General features: G+C 51.1%; 1 protein-coding gene across 1 annotated transcript in view; it reads right to left on the reverse strand.

Annotated features, from left to right (window-relative positions):
* Window positions 1-6,238: 6,238 nt before the first annotated feature.
* The window catches only part of RBM20 (RNA binding motif protein 20), a 166,750-nt gene continuing 151,986 nt past the window's right edge, over window positions 6,239-21,002 (reverse strand). Inside the window, exons 11-14 of the mRNA XM_054690232.1 lie at window positions 20,161-20,821; window positions 18,445-18,579; window positions 12,154-12,275; window positions 6,239-8,459 (exon numbers count right to left, since the gene is read on the reverse strand). Of these exons, the coding sequence (XP_054546207.1) occupies window positions 8,349-8,459; window positions 12,154-12,275; window positions 18,445-18,579; window positions 20,161-20,821 (1,029 nt within the window). The 3' untranslated portion in view covers window positions 6,239-8,348. The remainder of the gene's footprint in view (window positions 8,460-12,153; window positions 12,276-18,444; window positions 18,580-20,160; window positions 20,822-21,002) is intronic.

A 21,002-nucleotide genomic window follows, 5' to 3' on the forward strand; every position in this document is an offset into this window, starting at 1 on the left:
CCAAGGATGCACCCTGCTCCTACAGCCAGATGTTGGCTGGGAAGAAACCTGGGCTCAGACCTCTTGGTTTGGTCCTAGGGATGGGGAAGGGGCTGCCTAGACCTTCAACTAGCTCTCACTGGTGCCAGTTCTGAGCAGGCATGGGGCCAGCAGGACACGCTCCCTGTTTTTGTAGACTGCATGGCTAGCACAGAGACCCACCTAGATACAGATCCCAAGGCAACCTGGTGACAGCTATAAAAGAGAGGACTCGGGCCTCCATGGTGGCACAAGGGGTTAAGACACAATCTATGAAGATAACCACAGCCTCTGCAGCACGAATTCAATCCCCGGCCAGGGAGCTACCCACATGGAACCACAGACATCTCCTGACTCGCCCGCTGCTCCCCTCAGCAGTGTATTTCAGTCGATCCGCCTATACTGTTCCCTGCTCTGTCTCTGGTGAATCCTCTCATCCCTGCCCCCCGCACCTCTGGCCTGTACCCCAGCTCTTATATGCGTAAAAATAAAATAAATCTTTAAAACAATAAATAAATAAAAGAGAGGACCCAATGTGTATGTGTGTGTGTGTGTGTGTGTGTGTGTGTATTTAGAAGGGAGCTGTGTCCTGGGACACAGCATGGGAACAGTGACCCTTGTGGGGAGGTCGGACAGGCTTCCTGAAGAAGGAAATGTTTGCCTAGAATGCAAAGGAAGCCATAGTTGCTCAGTAGAGAGCTAGGGGAAGGGCATTTTGGGCAACGGGAAGAGCATGTGCAAAAACAAAAAGCTGAGACGGGCCTTCTTGAGGACCGAGGCAGCACTGAACACGGTTGAGCCACAGAGGAAGCTAAGCTATGGGTGTGAAAATGTGGGTAGACATGGGGTGGGTATGGGCAGCTCTGCTGAGGCCACACTGTTGCCCAAGAGGAACAGGACCCTAGAGAGCAGGCCCGACCCTGAGTGAGCCTGCCCCAGGATGCCCCTCCTCATGCGCCCGAGACAGACTCGTCTTCCTTAGGTGACCGACTGCTCTGGCGGGGCTGGGAGGGTGGAAATGGAGCCATATCTCTGGCTAGGCCTGTGATGCGTAGAAGTGGGGCCATGGGAGTTCAAGGAGGAAAGGGACCACCCACGTGTGGTTGACAGCAACTCTCTGCTCCTGTCTCACTTCTGCTCTAACCACCCCAGGTGAGCACAGGGCACGCATCAAACATGCAGGTGAGAAGATGGAGGGCACAGGAAGTAGATGCCAGTCCTCATCTAAGAGTGAGCTAGTTTCATTATGGATCTGCCCCCGGGACTTTGAGGGATCCCGATTCCCACAACCATCCAGAAAGTTCTCTCCCTCCTGGTCTTGCAGACAGTAAGGATGAGAGATCTCATGGGCAAACAGTGGCAACTCGGCACCCTGTCCCCAGGGCCGGTCATTATCACACAGGGTTGAGTGGTTCCCAGGCTCAGCCTCAGGCAGGCAGTGCTTCCTGGTCAGGTTGGGTTCCTGCCTGTCTATGGGAGGCAAAGAGTAAACACCAGCAGGGTTTTCCCCATAACCTGGGCAGGCAGGGCTGTCACCCAAAGTATTCTGTCGTCAGGTGGGTATGCTGGGTGGTCAGATGGCAGTGGCCTCCTTGTATTATGGACGTGACTCTCAGAAGCTTAGCTAAGTAAGAGGAAAAGTTTGAAAAACAAAGTTTGGAAAAAAAAAAAAAAGAGCAAACTAGCCCAGAAACTAGCCAACACACTCCCTTTCACATGGGCTAGGCAGGCCTGAGCCCTGGGAGGGGTCACTCTAACTCAGGAATCACTTCACACAGACCAGGAATCATCCTCATGAACCTGCCAGAGGGGCTGCCACTATGCTCTTCTCCAACTTTTGGGCTCCCTAAGGATTTCTCTAAGAATCTCTGTGCCTCTACCCATATACCATGCACAGTTCTACAGGAAAGTTCTAGAATATAAGGGCAGGTGAAACAGTTTCCCCAGATAAAGCGTGATGTGCTCTCTATTACAATGAGGAGAGGCATGTAATGGAGCATGCTTCCTCTTTTTGTCTCAGCTCCCAGGAGGCTTGCAGTCACATTTCACGTTTATTAACCACCACCACTCCATCAGTCCTCACAGCTCACACACTCGCTGTCTCCAGCTTTCGTTAATCCTCATTTAAAATTTTTCTGGGGCTTATTCTGGACATGCATGGCCAGTGTTGTGTATCACTTTAAGTACTTATTCGAAAGAGGTTGCAGCTAAATAAGCAATGAAGTTTCATTCAGGAAGGAGGGGTTAAAAGTGCAAAGTCCAGATGGCATGCTGGGGCCATGGGAAATCCCCTTCTGCTATCCCCTTATAGCCCCTACATTCCCCAAGAGCAGAGAACGGGGTGCTATCCTCCCATTCCAGAATCAGAAGGAATGGAATCCCTTCCCCCAAGTCCTCCTCATTCTCTTATCTCCCAAATCCATTCCCCTGCAAACTCTTCTGAGTGAGGAAAAGGAAGAACATGTTTCTTTCACCCTGTTGGCCTTCCTGCCTGTTTTCCTGAAATTCAGTGTGTGGGCACAAGAGATGGGGGCACTTTCATTAGCTACTTTCTAAGAAGGGGAGATGCTGGGGAGATGTGTTTCAGGAATTTAATAATCAAGAGGTCAGTCATAAGCACCTGTATGAAGTGCAGCTAAACTAGGGGCTCCTACCTACTCCAGCCCACTGCAGCTGGGGATGCAGGATCCAGAGGCTTTACCTCCTTAAACAAGCAGGAACAAGACAGAGCCCAGCCCTGAGACAGGCGGTGGAGAATGGTGGTTAAGCACATGGTTTGAGTTACCAGATCGTGGTTTAAATCCCAACTGTGCTGTTTACTGATGGTCTGACCCAGAACAAACCACTTTGGCTCTCTAAGTCTCACTCCCCCACCTACACAATGGGAGAACAACACTACCTGTTTCTCAGTGTTAAAAAGAGGTCAAGAGACACGTCCCCACAGGATGCACAGAGAGTGGCACGTAGGACGACTTAAGAATCCACAGGACTGGGCCTCCCTGGTGGCGCAAGGGGTTAAGCACCACACTATGAAGCAATCCACAGCCTCTTTAGCATGAGTTCGATCCCTACCAGGCCAGGGAGAAACCCACATGGCGCAGCAGACCTCTCCTGATTCGCCCACTGTACCCCTCAGCAGTGTATTTCAGTCAATCTGCCTGTTCTGCTCTCCACTCTGTCTCTGGTGAATCCTCTCACCACCCCCCCTCACACACACACCTCTGGCCTGTACCCCAGCTCTTGTATGCACAAATAAATAAATCTTTTAAAAAAAAAAGAAAGACTCTACAGGACTAGTGCTGGTATTAGCGGTGGATCAGGAGGGCAGGAGATAAGGTATGTGTGAACCCCAGGGTTCCTTGCTAGTGGTGACATGGCCCTTGGAGATGCCTTTCCCTGTAACGCCAGTCTCCCCCAATCTGCTGACTGCACAGCTCTGGGCCCTGAGGGGCGGGGCTGTCGTCCGATCTCCAGGCCTCTCCTTAATAACCACAGTGCTTTCAGCCATAGATGAGGATCAAGAGGGTGCTGGAAAACTGACTGCCTGAGTACAGTTAGGACAAATCCCGCCAAGCAATCCTGACCTGGGCCCCAAATCCAGTCTGACGACTGCCTCTTCTCCCCAACTCCAGCTCCCACAATTTCTATCTGCTGACCTCCTTTCCGTACTCCACCTTTTTCACTCTGTAGTCTCCATTTACAGTTCTCTTGCCCTCTCCACCCCTTCCCACCCCCGGACCCACAGTAAAGTAAAAGTGCCTACTATTTCAGGAGCTGCTGGGCAAGTCCCTGGTTGACATCTAGGGCTGAGCTTTGCAAAGAATGAGAAGTGGGCTCCACCTGTGTTGAATCACCCACCAGGCTGGCTACAATGCAAATACCCAAAGCCTCCCCATCACTAAGTGAGAGAGAATCCCCAAGGAGAGGTCCAGGAACCCCTATTTCTAGCAAGCTCCTTGGGTCGTTCTGATGTACACAAAGCATGAGAATCAGTAATTTGTTTTCATTCCGTCTAAGTGCCAAAGTCCAGCTAGGCTATACCTAGCTGGTTGGCTCACGAGCTAACCTAATTGAAAAACCCAAAACCTCCCTCCATGTGAGCCCCCAGCAGGACCACCCAGGAGATACGGATTCCAATTTGCCTTATACTAATAAGCTGTGCAGCCTTAGGCAAGTCACTTTTCCTCTCTGGGCCTCCGTGTTCTCACCTACAAAAGGAAGGGCCAGGGGATCTTCAGGGCCATCTTATTCCAACATTTTTGGAATCCACTTGGGACAGGCTGCTTTGTAGGGTTGGCATGGTGGGAAAAGAGAATAGGGAGTGAGTCCAGATGCCCCATCATTGCCTCGGGGGATGGCCAACACTTACTACTGATGTTCAGGTCTTGGGCCAGATGGGGGCCAGGATTAGTATCTATGTAGCCTGGCCTGGTGGGGTGCTTAGAGGAGCAACACTAACTCCCAGGCCATGGCAGAGCCAGGCCAGGCCAGTTGGAGCTAAACCCTGAACGGAGGCACAAGCACTCAGTGGTTCTGAATGTCAGGGCTCCAGCCTAGTAAAATGCCTCAGAACCACGTTCTAGATCCCAGAGAACAGCCAGAGAGCGAATGGGGAACAGCCAGGCAAGGAGGCACTGCAACCCAGAGGGTTCCCTGGAAGGGTATCCCCAGGGGAGCACCTTATAGAAGGTGCCAAGCACCCCAGAGACTGTGCCACAAGGAAAAAAATTCCAGGTATAGGCCCCAGCGGTACCCCAAACGTTCAGGAGCCTGAACTTAGGGCGGCAGAACCAACTGTAGGCCCATTCACTACTCTGGCCAGCTGGCAGGTAGCCAGCAGTTGGAGGGAAGGATGTTTCTCCACCCCTGCTGGTTGGGAACTGGAGGCCTCAGCTCAGCCAGGGGCAGGCCACAATAGCTGGGGGTGGGGCAGAGGAACAGCAACAGGCTGAACTGGAACTTTCCTCAGATCTACAATCTGCTCCCACTAATTACACTGCCCAGCCCCTTCCCGTTGACTCAGGAGCACTGCCAACAAGAGGGGAGGACACAGAGAAGCTTCCAGGCCATTCAGAGGACTGGCCAACTGGGCCTAGGAGACTGGCATTGTTTTGCTAGAGAAAGAACTTAAGAAGCACTGAAATTTGGCGCATTATCCAAAGTACAGATTGCAGGAAAAAAAACAAGATTCAACACTTTGCAGCAAACAAGTGCTTTCACCGGCAGTTCTCTGAATCCTGAAACAACTGGGGAGGTGATTCAGTTGTTCCCAATATCATTGTCTCCTTTTAAACCTAAGGAAGCCAGACTTTCTATCTGAGCCTCCAAAAAGGAATGAAATTCCCACTTTCCTGGCTCAGTGTTTTTGGGGGTTCATCCCTGAGAATCTTGGATTTTCTCTGATCAGAGCCCCAACAAAGGTTGTGTGTCTTCTCTGTTCAACCCTTTGGAAACATTCCAGATTCAGAGAGGGACCAAATCCCAACCTCTGTGCTCTGTGAGCTGTTCCAGTCCAAGGTGAGGGGACCCCTGCAAGACACCAGGCTACTCACTCACAAGCTTTCAAATTCTCTTTATTAAAAATCATTTTTTTCCCTTTTGTAAAAACAAACACTTGCGGTCAGTTATACAGATCAGGAAAAGTGGTGACGATTTATAGGACACTCAACAAATTTCAAAACTTTACAAGTTCAAACTTAAATTAACTAGCATTTGTTATTTTTTCTCATAAGCTCAAAAAAAAAAAACAAAGTCTGGTCCAGTTCAAGTATAATCTAACAGATCGGGGCCTCAGACTGTCCAAGAAGGGGGAACTCTGACACTATGCTGCTCATCCCACCATCAAATGACCAATTCTTCAGGAATACTGTCTGGTTATGCTTTATTTCAGTTGTTTACAGTGAAAAGAGAATCTATGGGTTTCTGTTACCTTAGCTCAGGGTACAGATGAATCTGTTGCTCAACACAGCAGCTGCTCTTGAACAACCTTTTTGGGGAGACACTTTGAAATGATTGACAAACACTGATGAAAAGCTTTAAAAAATAAATCAATATTTTCCTCGTTGCCTCTAACTCTGCAATGTGTATGACACATGTAGGAATAAAAGTGCAAATCAGAGTGGGTGAAGGACCGTGCCAATGGACTTGTATAAAAATAAATAAAAATAAATATATGTATATATATACACACACAAATATAGAATCTTTGATGATTTTTAAACTGAAGGTTCTGTTGGATACGGGGAGCCTTTCTCTTGCCCTCCCAGGGACTCTCTCCAACTTTCCAATATGGAGAAGTTCAGTCTATCAGCAAGGGTGCTCGTAGACTATTCAGGCAGGAGGCTGGTTTGAACAGCCATCCAGTTTCCATGGAAACGCTGCTGGGAGGAGGAGCGTTGAGGTCAGCTTCCACTCTGCTTGGGGGAGGGACTCCAGCCACTCTGGAAATGCACAGCTCTCTCCTCTGATGGAGGCAGTAGGTTTTTCCCAGCAAGGTCAGGCAAGGAGAGCAAGTTGCTGACCCTAGACTTGAGTCCAGTGGGATAAAAGACATAGCATCAAAGGTTTTCTGAGAAACAGAGGTGGCTGAGCCCGTGTCCAGAACCCTGGAGGCAGCAGGAGACGAGGTCTGGGCTAAGACACATCCTCAAGACCTATTCCCTTCTAGGAACCGAGCGCTCCGGCCCCACGTGACCTGAGGCCAGGTTCAGGTTTCCTGCCTCCCGGGTCTCTCCTCGACACACAGGTCCAGGCTGGATCATTTGCTTCCGCCTGACCTCCTCTTTCAGGCCCCCAACAGTTCCCTCCTTGCCTGGGACCATTTGCCCCCAGGTTTACCCGATTGTTTTATACTCTACATTTTTATCCTTTATCTGATAGAATGTAAGGTGATCTGTCTACCCATCTGCCATTATTACAGAAGGCAGAATGTGCAGAATACTCTTATCTACTATAAGAAGAAAAATGCAAAAAATAAAAATAAAAAATCCCTTCAGAACTGTCTTCCAGGGTCTGAGCCTGCAGGCGAGCATCTCAGCTGGTGGAAACAGCACCAGGCTCTCCTCTGTGGCTGTGGTGAGCCCCATCCCCCAGCACCTTTGTCCCAAGCCCTTCCAGGGGGACTGCAGAGCAGACCCTGCAGCCCGTCCGAGGCTGGAAAGCACTGACCTCCACAGTACCCGACAGCCGTGGGAATAAGGGGTCTGTTCTTTTTAACATTTTCACATCAAAGTCTGCAGACGGAGTCACCTCTGAGACAACCTTGACCTTCTGCCAAATTGGAAAAGGCCCACCTACAAACAGCCGGCGCTCAAATGCTGTTCTTCCTTCCTGCATTCTTCTCTTTCCTGAGCTTCTCCCACCCCAGAGACCATTTAGAATCATTCTACTGTGAGGCTGCCAGAGGCCAGGTGCAGGCACCAAGGGTAAGTCAAGGACAGATGTTGCTTCTTGTTTTTGTGTCCCCTGAGCCAATGCCTCCCATGGCCGGGAGGCCAGCCTTCAACTTAAGCCTTTACCAATTGCTGTTTCAGCTGGAGGGAGAAGACACTTCTGTTCTCATTTTTAATTAAAGTGAATCAATACCAAATTCATTGTCCAGAATGGAATAAACCCTGGCATCTCCTGGAGTCAAGAGGAATGAAAAAAGTGTGACAGGAACATATGAGAGCTTCCAGAAGGAAGGGCTCTTTTCCTCCATGAAAGTAATTTAATTTTAGTTTAAGGCATGAATCTGTCAGACTTCCATTATAATTGAGAGGATAAAGGAGTCATTAAAAACAGAGGCTTTCCAAAAAAGATGGTGCAGTTAAAGGAATCCCAGCTTCTCTCCACTGGTGATGCAGGCGTCCCCTCTCCAGTCTGCGGACCCACATGGCTGTCCATGGGCTGCCAGGCAGAGAAACCCACCCAGGTTCACTGCAGAGACTCTTAGTTTTCCTGGAATAACTTAGCCTGGCCCGAATTGTCACATCCCATCAAGAACTTAAACACTGTGAAAAATCCCTGAGAAGTTGGATTTTATGGAAAGGAAATGACCCTTGGCACAGAAGGAGGGAACAAGGGAGGGAGGAATGAGGGAAAGAAGAGAGAGAAGCTAATTGCAAGATTGTCTGAAGGAAATAAGAGTCAAGATGGAGAGAGCTGACAACCCTCACGGGGCAGAACACCCCAAGAGGACGCCTCCAGGGACACTTCGGGGCATTTTCACGGCAAGCCCAGGCTGTGCGGCCTGCCTGGCTTCCCTTCCTCCAGGGCTTTAGCTCCTGCCTGGAGGCCAGGCTGCCCCTCTCCCAGGCCCTCCTCTGTTTCCAGCAGCGGCAGGGTGTCCTTCAGAGCTTCTTCCTTTCAAAGTGAGGCACGATTCCGCTGTCCTCGGGCCTGGGGCTGCCCGCCCCCTCGGTCTCTTTCAGGCCCTCCTCAGCCAGCTGGGACAAGTACTTCTGTGGTGGGGAGACAGGGACAGAGAAGGTCAGTGGTGACCTGGTGGCAGAGAGAAGAGAAAGGGGTGTGTGCCTTTGCCCCCCACCACTGTGGTTTTTTAGATTTTTTATTATTATGGTAATACTGGTTTACAACACAGTAGATGATCCAGAGAAACGTGACATTCCACCAGGCCTACCGCCAAGGCCCCCACAGTACTCCACCACCGGCCACTGTGCCTCCTCCCCACTTGGCTATCCCCCCAATCCCACCAACCTACCCAATGAATGGGAGGGACTCCCTCGCCCCTCTCCCCAGTTCCCGGGGTCTACTGGACCCTGTAGCCAATGCCCGTCCTGCTGGTGTGTCAGTGAGGCACATCTCTTGTGGAAAATGTACAGACATTAACGGTAACAAGCCCTGCTCCACGTGCTGGTCTGCCTTCCTTACATAAACACGTTTAATCTTCATGGCAACTCAACTTGTTTTCCAGAAAGGGCCCCAGAATCCAGGCAGCCATGTGTAAAAGGCAGTGGGGGGAAGAGCTATCCAGGCTGCAAGGGCAGCACAAGAGAAGCCCCATCTGATGGCATTTGTGAAAGATCAAGCTGCGGCCTGACATGTGAGACATATCACAACCTGCTTCCTGCCAGGCAGGCTGGTGGCGTCATGTCCTGGGAGTCCTACAGTTGGGGGTCGCCTCCCCCATCCTGAACTCCCACTTCCCTGACTGGGTCCTGCCTGGGGTTTTGGTCACTCCTGGGATTCTGATTCAGTGTATTGAGACAGAAGCAGGTGCCCCACTGGGGGTCCCCTGATTGCGGGGCTGCAGGGGGCAACCGGCACTGGATTAGGAGTCAGCAGGGTTGGGTCCAGCAGTGGTCACGTGCATGGGCTCTGCTGTCAGAGGACCTGGGCTTAAATGCAGGATCTCAGCAGGCAAGTTACCCCAAATCTCTGGCCTCTGTAAAATGAGGATAATAATGGTATCTACGGACACCAGCTGCTGTGAAGTCCAAGAGAGGAACAAAGTGTTTAGCAGAGCCTGGCACAGAGAAGCCTCTGTGATGGCGCCCCTTCCCGCGGGTGAGAAACCCACTCATGTTCTCCAGCCTCACACTCCCAACCAGGATGACTCAGGGTCAGACTAGAGGAGGGGTGCAGGCTGACCAGGGCTACCTGTGGCCCCCAGTAGAGACCGTGGTTGGTGCTGGGAGGTGCGTGAGCCTGACCAGGAGATTGGTTGTGGATGGCAGCCCAGCCTCTCCTCTCTCACCTCAGGGAAGGGAAATGTGTGCTGGGAAGGCAAAGGGTGAGCAGCTGTGTAGGGGCATGTTGCTCTCCAGACGGGGAGCCAGGGGCACACCCTGTTTAGCACTGACCCTTCCAGTTCCAGATCCTTCTGGTGGGTTCTCAGAGCCATGACCAGCAGCAGGGCACAGCGGGGGTGTCACAGAGAGAATGAAGGCTCCTTTCACCTGTTTCCTGCTTCCAAGAGCAGTCCCTGACCCCTTCAAGGCCTCCCAGTGGGTGCTAAGTTTACAAGTTGCCAGACTTAGGTGTCAGCCAGCACCTGCTGCTTGGGTCTGGATTCTTCACTTTTCACACATGTAACTTGGGGTGGGGTGGGTGGGGCGGGATGGGCCTCCAACAGAAACCCTATCTGGACAGTCTGTGTGGAGGCTCCCAGCTCTCTGACAGGTGCACCAGGGAAACCTGAACTGTGCTGGCGGGTCCGGGGCTTAGGTAATGTCTGGCCCTGACATGCCTGGGGACCACAGAGTGGCTCTATTCTGCTGTGGAAGGGAGTCTGCCTGGGGGTCTGCCCAGAAGTGCCACCCTTGCCCTGGAAAAAGACAGAAAAAAAAACCAGAGGCCCTGATGAGTGTACACTCTTCCTGACTTGCTGGGTGACCTTGAGTTGTGTGGTCTCCTTGGAGGCTATACAACCCAGCAGAGAATGTCGGAGGAGATAAAAGGTTCAGAACTTGCTGGAAAGATTTTTTTAAATGCAGGCCCAGCCCTGGAGAAATGAATAAGCAGGTGTGGAGTGGGTCCAGGAAGCTGCATTTTTAAAGATGCCAATTGCTATCCCAAGATTTGGGAAAAATCAGGGCCAGATGATCTTCAAGATCCTCTCCAGCTCTGTCATTTTGCAGCTTTCACCTTGTTGGGGTGGGGGTGATGCACAAGGAGTAGACAGCTGCCCTCAGCTGGCTCTGTGAACCCAGTCTGAACCTTTGGTCTGGCCAAATCAGGGCTTCAGTGTCCTCCCCAGGACAGGACATGACCTGGGCCCTGGGTCCCATGGGTTCCAGTCACAGAGCAGCTGCTCTCTGGAGAGAAGTCAAGCCACGTAAATGACTACTCAAGCTTGGACACAGCCAATGAAAGTCCCTGGCAGAGGGTGACCCAGGCCATGACATTACGGGCCTCAGTTGGCAAGAGCAGCTTAGTAGAGTAAAAAGAATCAAGTGATTAAGAATCAGGCGATCTGTCCCAGGGCTGGTAACTGACCATCTCCAGGGCTGTGGACAAATGATAATCTTTCTCCAACCTCGGTTCCCTCCTTTATAAACAAGAGAGTTGGCCCATATCGGGTTTACTTAATTAGGGGTGCACATTTGAATCATTTGCAGAACTTTCTCATGTAACAAATTCCTGGGTCTCCCCAAGTTCTTATGACTACATATGCTTTCAAAACACTGTCAGGTGATTCTGGCTCACAGCCCTGGGTCAGAAGCGCTCGTTGACAATTTGAGTGATAGTAACGCCTGTTGGGGGATGAGGGGACAATGCCACTGGGAGAGGCTTCCTGAGCTGAGGCCTCACATGTCAAGCAACTAGTGTGATTCCTTGTAATTAAAACGGGGTGCCATGAGATACTTACTCCTGGGTGTCTGATGGATCGCGCTTTCTGTTCCAGCCTAGACCAGAAGTTCCACATTCTAATTTTTTATGTCAGGTGTAGATCATAGACATTTCACAGATGTTAGTGCATTTTTTTTCTATACACCTCTGAATTTGAAATGTGTTTTACAACTGATAATCTCACTGTTAGATGTGTAACATTTTTTTTTCTTGTTATCAAGAAATAGTGGCGTCTCACATGGCCGGCACCTTAGCTTGGGTGAAACAGGACATATAGGGCATTTCCTCTAGAGCACCACTTAATCTACTATAAAGCTCCATTGTTTTACTGAAGTCTTGTTTCCTTTACTAGAATGGAAGCTCCATGCAGAGGGCAGGGACTCTGATGAGCCTTTTTTGTTCTCTACCAATGTGCCCCCAGAGCCTAGAACAATGTCTGGAACACAACGATAAAGAGTTGTGATAAACAGTTGTGGTTTGGGTGGACTTTTAAATAGAACAAGATAGTGGCTTTTATTCCAGCAAACAGGCACCTGCACCAGGAAGAGAACTACAGAGAAACGTCTGTGTGCACCAGGAACACCCAGGCCTGGCGCAAAGGGAGAGCCCCAACCGTGGGCTGAGGGAACACTTAACAAGTTACTCAGATGGTACAAATGTGGAAAATCCCAACCCAAACAGAAGGTGCAAGTACTGAAATGGAGTACTCAACCATGTGCTCAACCATGCGGAGCAGCCTGGGGACCATGCCTCAGGGAAGAGCAGGCCCAGAAGGTGCAGGAGACAGCAATTCCCAGAAACAGGAGGCAGAGGCCCCGCGCACTAGCGGGCAGGGGACGTTACCTGCAGGTTCCTGTAGTGGACGGCGCTGCGGCAGTGGCTTATCTTCGCCATCTCCTCACTCGTGTAGAACAGCCCGCACAGCTTGCAGTAGAAGCCCGTCCTGGGCACCACGAACTCCACCCCTGAGAAGGATGGGGATGGAGAGGTGGGGCATTAGGAAGGCAGGGGAGACCCTGGCAGTGCTACCAGTTCTCTGGTGGGAAGAGGAGCAAAGGGCACCAGTCCTCCCTGCTGCTGACTTTGGCCCGTTAACCAGCTTCTCCAAGCCTCAGTTTCCTCATTTGCGAAACAGGCTGGGGGAGAACAGCACCTAGTCCATTCACAGGCGGTAGCGGACGTGAGGGGTGGCGTGCCCTGGAAGCGAGGCCCAGGCTGTCATGTTAGCAGCCTGCATCTGGGCAATCCATGCTAGATACATGCATAGCCTTTTGGGGGTCAGTCTGGATCACCCCCTAGGCACAGTGCTTTCTGGCCCCTTTCTCAGGTAATAGTACGTCACAAACACATCCCATCTCTCTTCAGTCTTTATGTCGGAGCCATCAGCTCATAGTACCTGTGATTTGCTGAATATAAGTCCCATCACGCTGAGAGGTCTTTCAGTTCTGAGGGGAGGAAGCAGGGACCCACCAGTCAGAGAGGCCCACCAGTCTCGGCCAGGGAAGTCATCTTTGAAGGGATGGGGGCTCTGCTGCCTCCACCAAGATGACTCCGGGGTCACCGTTCTGCCCACAAACACAAGGTCAGCAGAGAGAAAGGGCCGGGTTTGAGAGGGCACTGACTAGGCACCAAGAGCCTGAATAACCAGGGGAGGCAGCTGACCCCTTCCTGGGCCTCACGTCTCACATCTGGAAGGGTGAGGACACATGTCCTGCTCACAGGCACTGACTGGGAAGCGCCAGCGAAGAGAGGGGGATGAGGGCTGTGAGCAGCAGGGCCCTGCGGAACGAAAGAGAGGACAGCACCGACCTGGCCTTTGGGCCAGGCACTGACACAATACCCTGTGCCCCGCAGTACTGCCTGCCTGGGGTGGAGATGGTCCGGCAGGAGCAGCTGCTTTGGGCAGGAGAGAGGGGCCTGGGAGCAGAGCACCAGGGAAAAGCAGCCTCTTTGGGTGAGAGAGGAGACGAGGCACCCACCAAGGGCAGGCCGGAGCAGGCTCCAGAGCACTGCATGTGACAAGCCCAGGACTTCCTTCACTTTTCTTCCCGCCTCCCGTGACACTGAGCTGAGTGCACTGGAGATCCTGTCCCAGTGAAGCAGCCTAGACTTGCGATCTCAACTTTTGTTTTCATTGCAAAAAAGCCACTTATCAGGGTGGAGGAACAGGCCCAGGGGAGGTGGGAGCTTGGAGGTCTGCCCTGACTGATTGCTCCCCTGTGGTTTGGGGCCTGGCAGAATCAGCCCCTTATTTTTCTAACTGCCACGTTGCAAGCTATCCAGTCCTCAGCAGACAACAGCGGTCCCCAGGAGGCCTCACTCAGGGAGATTGAGGCCCCCCCCTCCTCCCCCTGCCCCACCCCCCGCCTTGTTGCAAAGGGGGGCCAACTCTGCCTGTGGTCAGCCACCCCCCCCCCCCCACACACACACAGGCTCTGACTCTTGGCTGTGGGCTGGCAGATAAACATTAAGCAAGACCAGCCTCTGTCCTCTGTTTCTGCAAAACAGTTCTCCCCTGGCTGCACCCTACAGGGAGCAGAGACCCACACTGGGACAGGAGAGGCACCATCCCGAGGCCCCAGGGAGTAGATGCAGGCAGGGATCAGAGCCACAGCCTCTGTGGGGTCCCAGACCCTGCAGGATCACCACCTGGGTGGTGCCAGAAGAAGCCCTGGGGTTCTCACTACAGACCCCCTCAGGCCTCCAGGATCCTCAGGTTTCTCAAGAGGCATTTAGCTCCTGTCCTGGGCCCCCAGAAGGGGTGCAACTGCCTCAAAAACCTCCAGAGAGCAGACAGCCAGGGACCCTTTCAGCACAAACAAGACAACTACCATCTGTGGGATTCTTGGTGCGAGTTCATTCAAACCAAGCCCAAAATAAATTTTAAAAAAGAGAGACTTGGAAACTGTGGTTTAGTAGGAAGAAATAGAAAAGGAATTTGAAGTCACATCAACCTGATTCTTTTATTGACACTGTGTGGCTTCAGGGACATTACTTAACCTCTCTCTGAGATGAGCTTCCTCATCTGTAAAATAAGAACAACATGCCACAGATGGTGTTGTGAGAAGCACCTATCATTTTGCCTGGTGTCAAAAACATTAGTTTCCAGACACATTTTTAACATTCCACCACAGAGGCCACTTGTCAGCACGCTGACATTTTCCATCCTCCACCCATCCACGAGGGCCGCCGAGGGAACCCCTACTCCACTCTGTGGTGGAGTGACTGCTGGTCAATACTAGGCCATCAACACTGGAAAAGCAAAAGCCTAGGTGGGCAGAGAGGCCCCCCAACACTCCCCTGAGTAACGAGGAGCTGCCGAGGGCATGACTTTGCCAATACTGCCTCAGAAAGCCTCTGGAATGTGAGGGCCAAGTGGAGCATCAAGAAAAAACTCATCAAGAAAAAACTCCCACAGCCTGGATAAGTTCTGGAACCATTCAGTCCTCCCATTTTTCAGCTTCTGTTAAGTACAATAATTAAAACTGCATTTGCCATCTAATAATAGCTCCTGGCTTGGGTATAACTCCGTCATCCAAGCAAAGCCTGCGATGGGTGGAGGGGAGCTTGCCTTTTGCAGGCAATGCCCTTGGTTCTGGTTAAGAGCAGGCCGCAGCAGGCTTGAGCTCTAGGGGTCACTGGAGAGAGCCTGGAACACAGGAATTGTTCACTTCCCCTCCATGCCCACCCAGACCCTGAACAGTGGGATTTTGTCTCCCTTTCTTCTTGGAGGTGTGCCCCACCCTTGACACCCCTTACTCTGCATCCCTACTCTCCACAGAGACCACCTGAAAGCAGTCCCCCACATGCCTGCAGTGGCTGTAGTCATGAACAATCATGAAAGAGAAAGGGTTATGCAGTCCCAGGGAAAGGAAGCACAGCAGGTGTCTAGTAGGTCTCCTACTAGGTGTACTATTTAATATACAAATAGTAACAGCAACAACCCTCCCTTACAAGTATCCATTCATTTCATCCTCAAGATAGCCCTGCATGACAGCTTCTATTACTATCCTATTACAGATGCAGAGAGCCAAGCAGAGAGGTTATATTAGCTGCTTTTCATCCCCAGCCAGGTGGCATTTGAACCCAGGGAGTCAGATTCCCTAGCCTGTGCTCTTTACCACTGCACAAAAATTGCCTTTTCTATACTGTGCTGCCCAAACTGGAGGGTCAGGAGTGCAGAGCAGCTCAGCTGAGAAAGGCTGAGTTCCTAGCTGGATTTGCCATGCCATATTGAGTCAGTCTCCGGGCTTCAGTGCCCTGACCTCTCAAATGTGGAAAATAACACCATCACCCTCTCTGGGAGATTAATGAGGTAATGAGTCTCAAAGACTGTACCAAGTACGAAAGTATAACCCGTATTAGCCCCACTCTGGAAACAACCCAAATGCCCATCAACAGATGAATGAATAAGCAAAATGTGGCCCATCCATATGCACAAGCCATACTCCTCAGGAATAAAAGGAAGCCAGCTAGCAATGTACTCCACAACCTCAAAATAATCATGCTGAGGGCAGAAGTTAGACAAAAACAGAACATACTATAGGATTCCCTTTATATATAATTGTTGATTGTATAATAGTGGAAAAAAATCACATCGGTGGTGACCTGGGCATTGAGATGTGGGGAGAGAGCTTATAAAGGAGCACGAGGAAATCTGGGGGATGAAGAGCTAGTTCACTATCTTATCGTGGTCATGGTCTCGCAGGTGTATACATATGTCAAAACGGATCGAATCCTACACTTAAATATGTATATTTACATCAATAATTAACATCAATTATACCTTAATTGAGCTATTAAAAAAAAGAATGGGGTACCATTTTCCTCCTAACAGATTGGTAAGGATTAAAAACTGATAACATCCAACGCTGGCAAGGAGAATGAGAACACTCAGTCAAGGCTGCAGTGGAAAATGCTATAATCTTTTTGGAGACCAATTTAGTAGTAATTATGAAAAGTTGAAATGCAAACACGTAGAGCCCCTCCAGCTCCCGGCAAGGACGCTCTCTCGGGCAGAAACACTGGCACACACACAAAGGCAACAGCACATCTGGGGGGGGGCAGCAGAGCCCAGAGGCAGTGCAGCTCTGGGAGTCAGGAGCCCTGGGGTCTGCATCCTGACTCAGGTCTTTGCTGAGCCTTAGTTTTGTAATCCTGCAGATTTCCTATCTGCAAACGGGAATAAAAGATGACCTAGTTCATAGGCGCTTTGAGAGAGTTAAATGAGAAGATGTATGCAAAGCCCTAGGGAGAGCGCCTGCATGGCAAATGATAAAAGTAACATCTTAGCTATGATAGTATTTTAATATTGGGGGAAAATTGTAGAGGTGAGTTATGGAATATCTTTTAAGAAGGAATATTTGCAGTGGTTAAAAAGAACACATTCTCTCGTGTGACATGAAAACGTCTCCAAAAAAATTTAAAAAGCAGACTGCAAATGTGATGTGAATGCTGTCATCCTATTTTGAGGGGGGAGAAAAAGTATCTGTGGGTATGACAGTGGTTTCTCTGCAGTTAGGGTGAGACTGGAGGGAAGAGATACAACATTTAATACTTATTTCCTATGGTTCTTATTTTAAAATTTTGTTGCAGTAATCTTTTGCACTTTTTCTAATGAAAACAGTAATAAAAAAGGGCACAAATTACAAAGTAGCAGAATTTTTCTTAATTTTTGCTTTTATGTGTCGATTTGAATCCAAATCCTTGGCTGCACAGACCTATATCTTGTACTGGGCCATGCTGTCCCGCTGCTCAGTGAATGAGGGCATGAAGAACGCACAAAGGAACCAGGGGCTGGCACCCTTCTCCTGAAAGCCAGTCTTGGTGACGATCCCAGGATGGAAATACCCAGGGTCTTCATGTAGTCACTATTGTTCAGCCTCAGGTGAGTATTTCTATTTTTAGTTTTTGTTCTGGGGCATGTTTGACGCTATGCTTTTTTCTCTCATGCTCTCTAAATCTGATTCCATGAAAATGGCACCTTTGGAGGATCGAAACAGTAAGAAAAAATGTTTAAAGGAAGAAAAAAAGAACCCCGATGGGAAGGGTGAGGCCTCCATACCCTGGACTAGCCCCTCCCGAAGGAGGCAGCATGGGGTCACTGTCATCACATCACACAGCCCGAGCTGCTCCTGCTTCCTGTGACACCTGCCCCAGCTCCCTCAGCAGCTGCTGTTCCTCCTGGGTTCTCACTGCCTTCCAACCCTCCTGAGTCACTGCGAAGACCTGATGGTTGGCCGCCTGGTTAGCAGTGGTGTCAGAAGCTCCCAGGGAACTTCACTCCCTACCCTGACACTCAAGTTAACCCTCCTCCTGGAAAATGTGTGATAGGTGATTCTATTATTAACTTCTCTCACTGCCCCCTGCTCCCAACACTGCCAGCACCAAGAAACCCCAGTATTTGCTCTACTTCCTTATTCCAGGTGAGGAAAATAAGGCTCAGGAACCCCCAACCTGTCACTCCCTGCATATTTCCTGTCTTACCCATCCCCCCTGCCAGTGCTTGGGTGTGTGTGTGGGTGCCCTCCCCCTGCTCCCCTGCACCGGGCTCTGATCTCCACTCTGCTGGGCTGCCTTCCCCAGGAAGGTGAGCCTTGCTCTGGGGACCTCCAAGAAAAGCATATTTTTATTTATCTTTTAAACTGTCTTGCTAACAAAGGTTATTAGAGACTGGGAAAAACAACACAAAGCCCCCTCCTGGGGACTGACCTGTCTGAGGACTTGCAGGCACGCAGGCAGTGAAAAGAAGCAGATACTCGGCCTCTCTCTGTTGAGTGTTCTGCTGGCAACTAGACAGGGCCTGCCCCAAACGCTGTCTATTCCTCATCACTGCCTCAGAGGGGCTAGTCCCTTGAAGAGGGAAGGCGTAGCATTGTTTGGGAAGGGCTGGGGCGAAGAGAGGAAGGAAAAGGCACAAGACTCTGGGCAGTGCCGTGCAAGCTCTGGTGGGGGTGTGGTGGGGGGACATAGCTGAAGTCGCCAGACCAGTTACAGGAGCACCTCGTGATCCAGGTGACTGCGTCCCATCACCAACAATGAAATGGCAAAGGCCCTCCCCAGTTCTTAGATGTTGTTGGGGAACTGCCATCTGGTGGAGCTGGATTCTCAGAAAGGACGGTGTTTGTCACCTACCTAGAGGAATGCTATGTTCACTGAACACATCCTCTGGCTCCCAGGAAGGCAAAGAAAGGGGCTGTTTCAACTCCACTTCAGTGTAGTCTGGTGACCTCACCTCCAGAGATTTCATTTCCACGTACCTGGAGTTCTCTGCAAAACATGAGCCCAGGCAAAGAACCAATGAAACACAAAAGCTGCCTCAGACTCTGCTGCTCTGCTCCTTGCACCGTGGGATGGGTATTATGCCTGCAACGGCTTCATAACGTGAGGCTGGGGCCGTGAGTGCTAATTAGAACCAAAGTGCTATCATTAAGAGCTTTTCCCACTGCCAAAAGACTGCCACACACAATAAAACCTGGCCAATCTTTGCCTTGGGTGGGGGTAGGGAGGGGAGGTTGCTGAAGCCTTGGGCTGGATGATCTGCCCAGCCTCCCCCACCCCTGACTCAGTATCACCCCATCTCTGCAGGCAGAATTATGGAAGGGCGAAAATTGTGCTGACGTCCACAGGAGCACTGAGGTTGGCCGAGAGGCAATGCCATCCTCACCCCACGCTTGTGGAGCAGTGTTATTAAATGTGAACTCCAAACACTGGGGAAGCTAACAAGCCACGAGTGCCCGTGCATGTTGAGACCTCTACTGCCCAATGGCAAGGACTCAATCAGAGCCTGGGGAAAATTCTGCTCCGCCTCTAGTCTTGCCTTTACGAGATGAGGCCCGGGCCTCAGCGTTTCTCTAGCAACAAAAAGGCAGAAGGCAGCTCATGGCAGAGTTTCCATGGAGACTCAGATCCATGCAGGTGGAAAACAGCTCCGGTCAGCTTGGCGTGGAGGACAGCCCCGGCTCCAGCTCACCCACCAGCTGCGCCAGTCCCCGAGAACTGGGTTGAATGGTTTATTTCTAAGCCTTTCACCTGTAGGTTTTGCCCCTCAACTCTGGTCCCCCCATTTCAGCCCCCGATATGCCACCAGCTCTGTGAAGTGACTCCCTTGCCATGGTTTTTACTACGAGCATATCAAATGTCCAGGGCCATGCCTCTCCCCCTCTCCCTCCTAGCCCTTGATGGCTCTGAGTTTCCACTTGGCAGAGAGGGCAGGGCTTAGCCTATTTTAAACTCTCTTTCATGATGTCATAGTGCCGGGCACAGCCACATCACCTCCAACGAGAGGCAGAGGAGATCCCGGGACAAGTCTTGTTTCACCATCAGGCCCTGAAGAAAAACAGGTCTGCAGTAGAAAGAAGTAGGAAGGGGTCAAGCCACGCCCTTCAGTGAGCCCCTCATTCCTCCCTAGGCCCAGTCCCTTCTCCACCGGTTACATTCCCTCCATCACTCAGGCCTCGAGAAGAGGACGGCCTGGGCGGTCCTCAGCCGTGCAGAAGCCAGAGGCTGCTTGCTGACCCCCAGGAGCCCAAGCTCCTCTGGCTAATAACACAAACTTTTGCCAGTTTTAGTTGTCAGGGTCCATCTGGGCTCCCGGAAATTCAGAGCAGTCTGTTCTATCTTAGTTTGCTTTTCAGAAAATGCAGGGCCTCCTATCTGATTTCCTCTACACCATTTGTCTGAAAGCTCTAACAGTTTAACCAGACTCTCAGCAGCTTGCTTTCTGCACCAGCTCTAACGCGAGTTGAAACCTTCCTCCGTCCATTCCAGCCTGCCCATGCCCACACACTTCTCCAGGTGAGCAGAGGTCCGGGCAACCCAAAAGCACATGAGAAAAGGGGAGGTAGTTACCCGGGGTCAACACTCCTTGGCAAGCCTGGCTTTGGAGTTCAGTTCCAGTGGGGGGGCTGGGCCTGTCTTCCAGGGGGCTGCCTTCGCGAGCCCCATCTTCCGGAGTCCCCCTGGCCTTGTGGTCATCGAGAGATGGGCTGGGCTGCTGGGCCCTCTCCTCAGCTGCCTTGGGGGAAGACATTTGCTGGACTGTAGGGGCCAGGCAAACGTCTGAGCTCTCCGCTGCCTTTGCCTGCTTCTCGTAGCAATCCGAACCCTCCTGTGAGAGGCCCGTCTCACATTCAGCTGGCTTCCGCTCAGCATCCAGATTTAGGCCGGGCATTTCCACGTCCATGCCACTGGGACAGCTCGTGGAAGCAGAAGGCAGTTCTCTGGGTGACTTGGGGATGATTTCTGCAGCCCCATTACCAATGGTGTTGACTCCCTCCTTGGTGAAATCCTTGGCTAAGTCCAGATCTAAGGTGGCTGTCACAAAGGGGCACATTTCTGGGCAGAGCTTGTCCTTCTGGTCAATGGGCACAATTTCTTCCAGCTCTGGAATATCCGGCTCCATGATAAAATCTTCTTCCTCCCCAACCTCATCCACGGTGACCAGCTCCTCCATGTTTGTGGGGTACCAGCTCTCCCCCTCCGCCTCACTTCCGCTCTCCCAGTCTTGCTCCTGAACAAAATTGCAGAACACATGTTAGAGGGTGGCTAAGGATCAGGTCATGGTATTTAACCAGAGGACACAAATTTAACCAAAGGACCTGTGAAGCCAGAATGATCTGGAATACTCTTACTTGTACCTGGAAGCTGGGTAACAAGGAGCTGAAAACCTATCAAGTCCCACATCACTGGAT

Source organism: Talpa occidentalis, unplaced genomic scaffold, assembly GCF_014898055.3.
Source record: "Talpa occidentalis isolate TD23 unplaced genomic scaffold, MPIMG_talOcc4v2.1 talOcc4.8, whole genome shotgun sequence".
Classification (NCBI taxonomy): domain Eukaryota; kingdom Metazoa; phylum Chordata; class Mammalia; order Eulipotyphla; family Talpidae; genus Talpa; species Talpa occidentalis.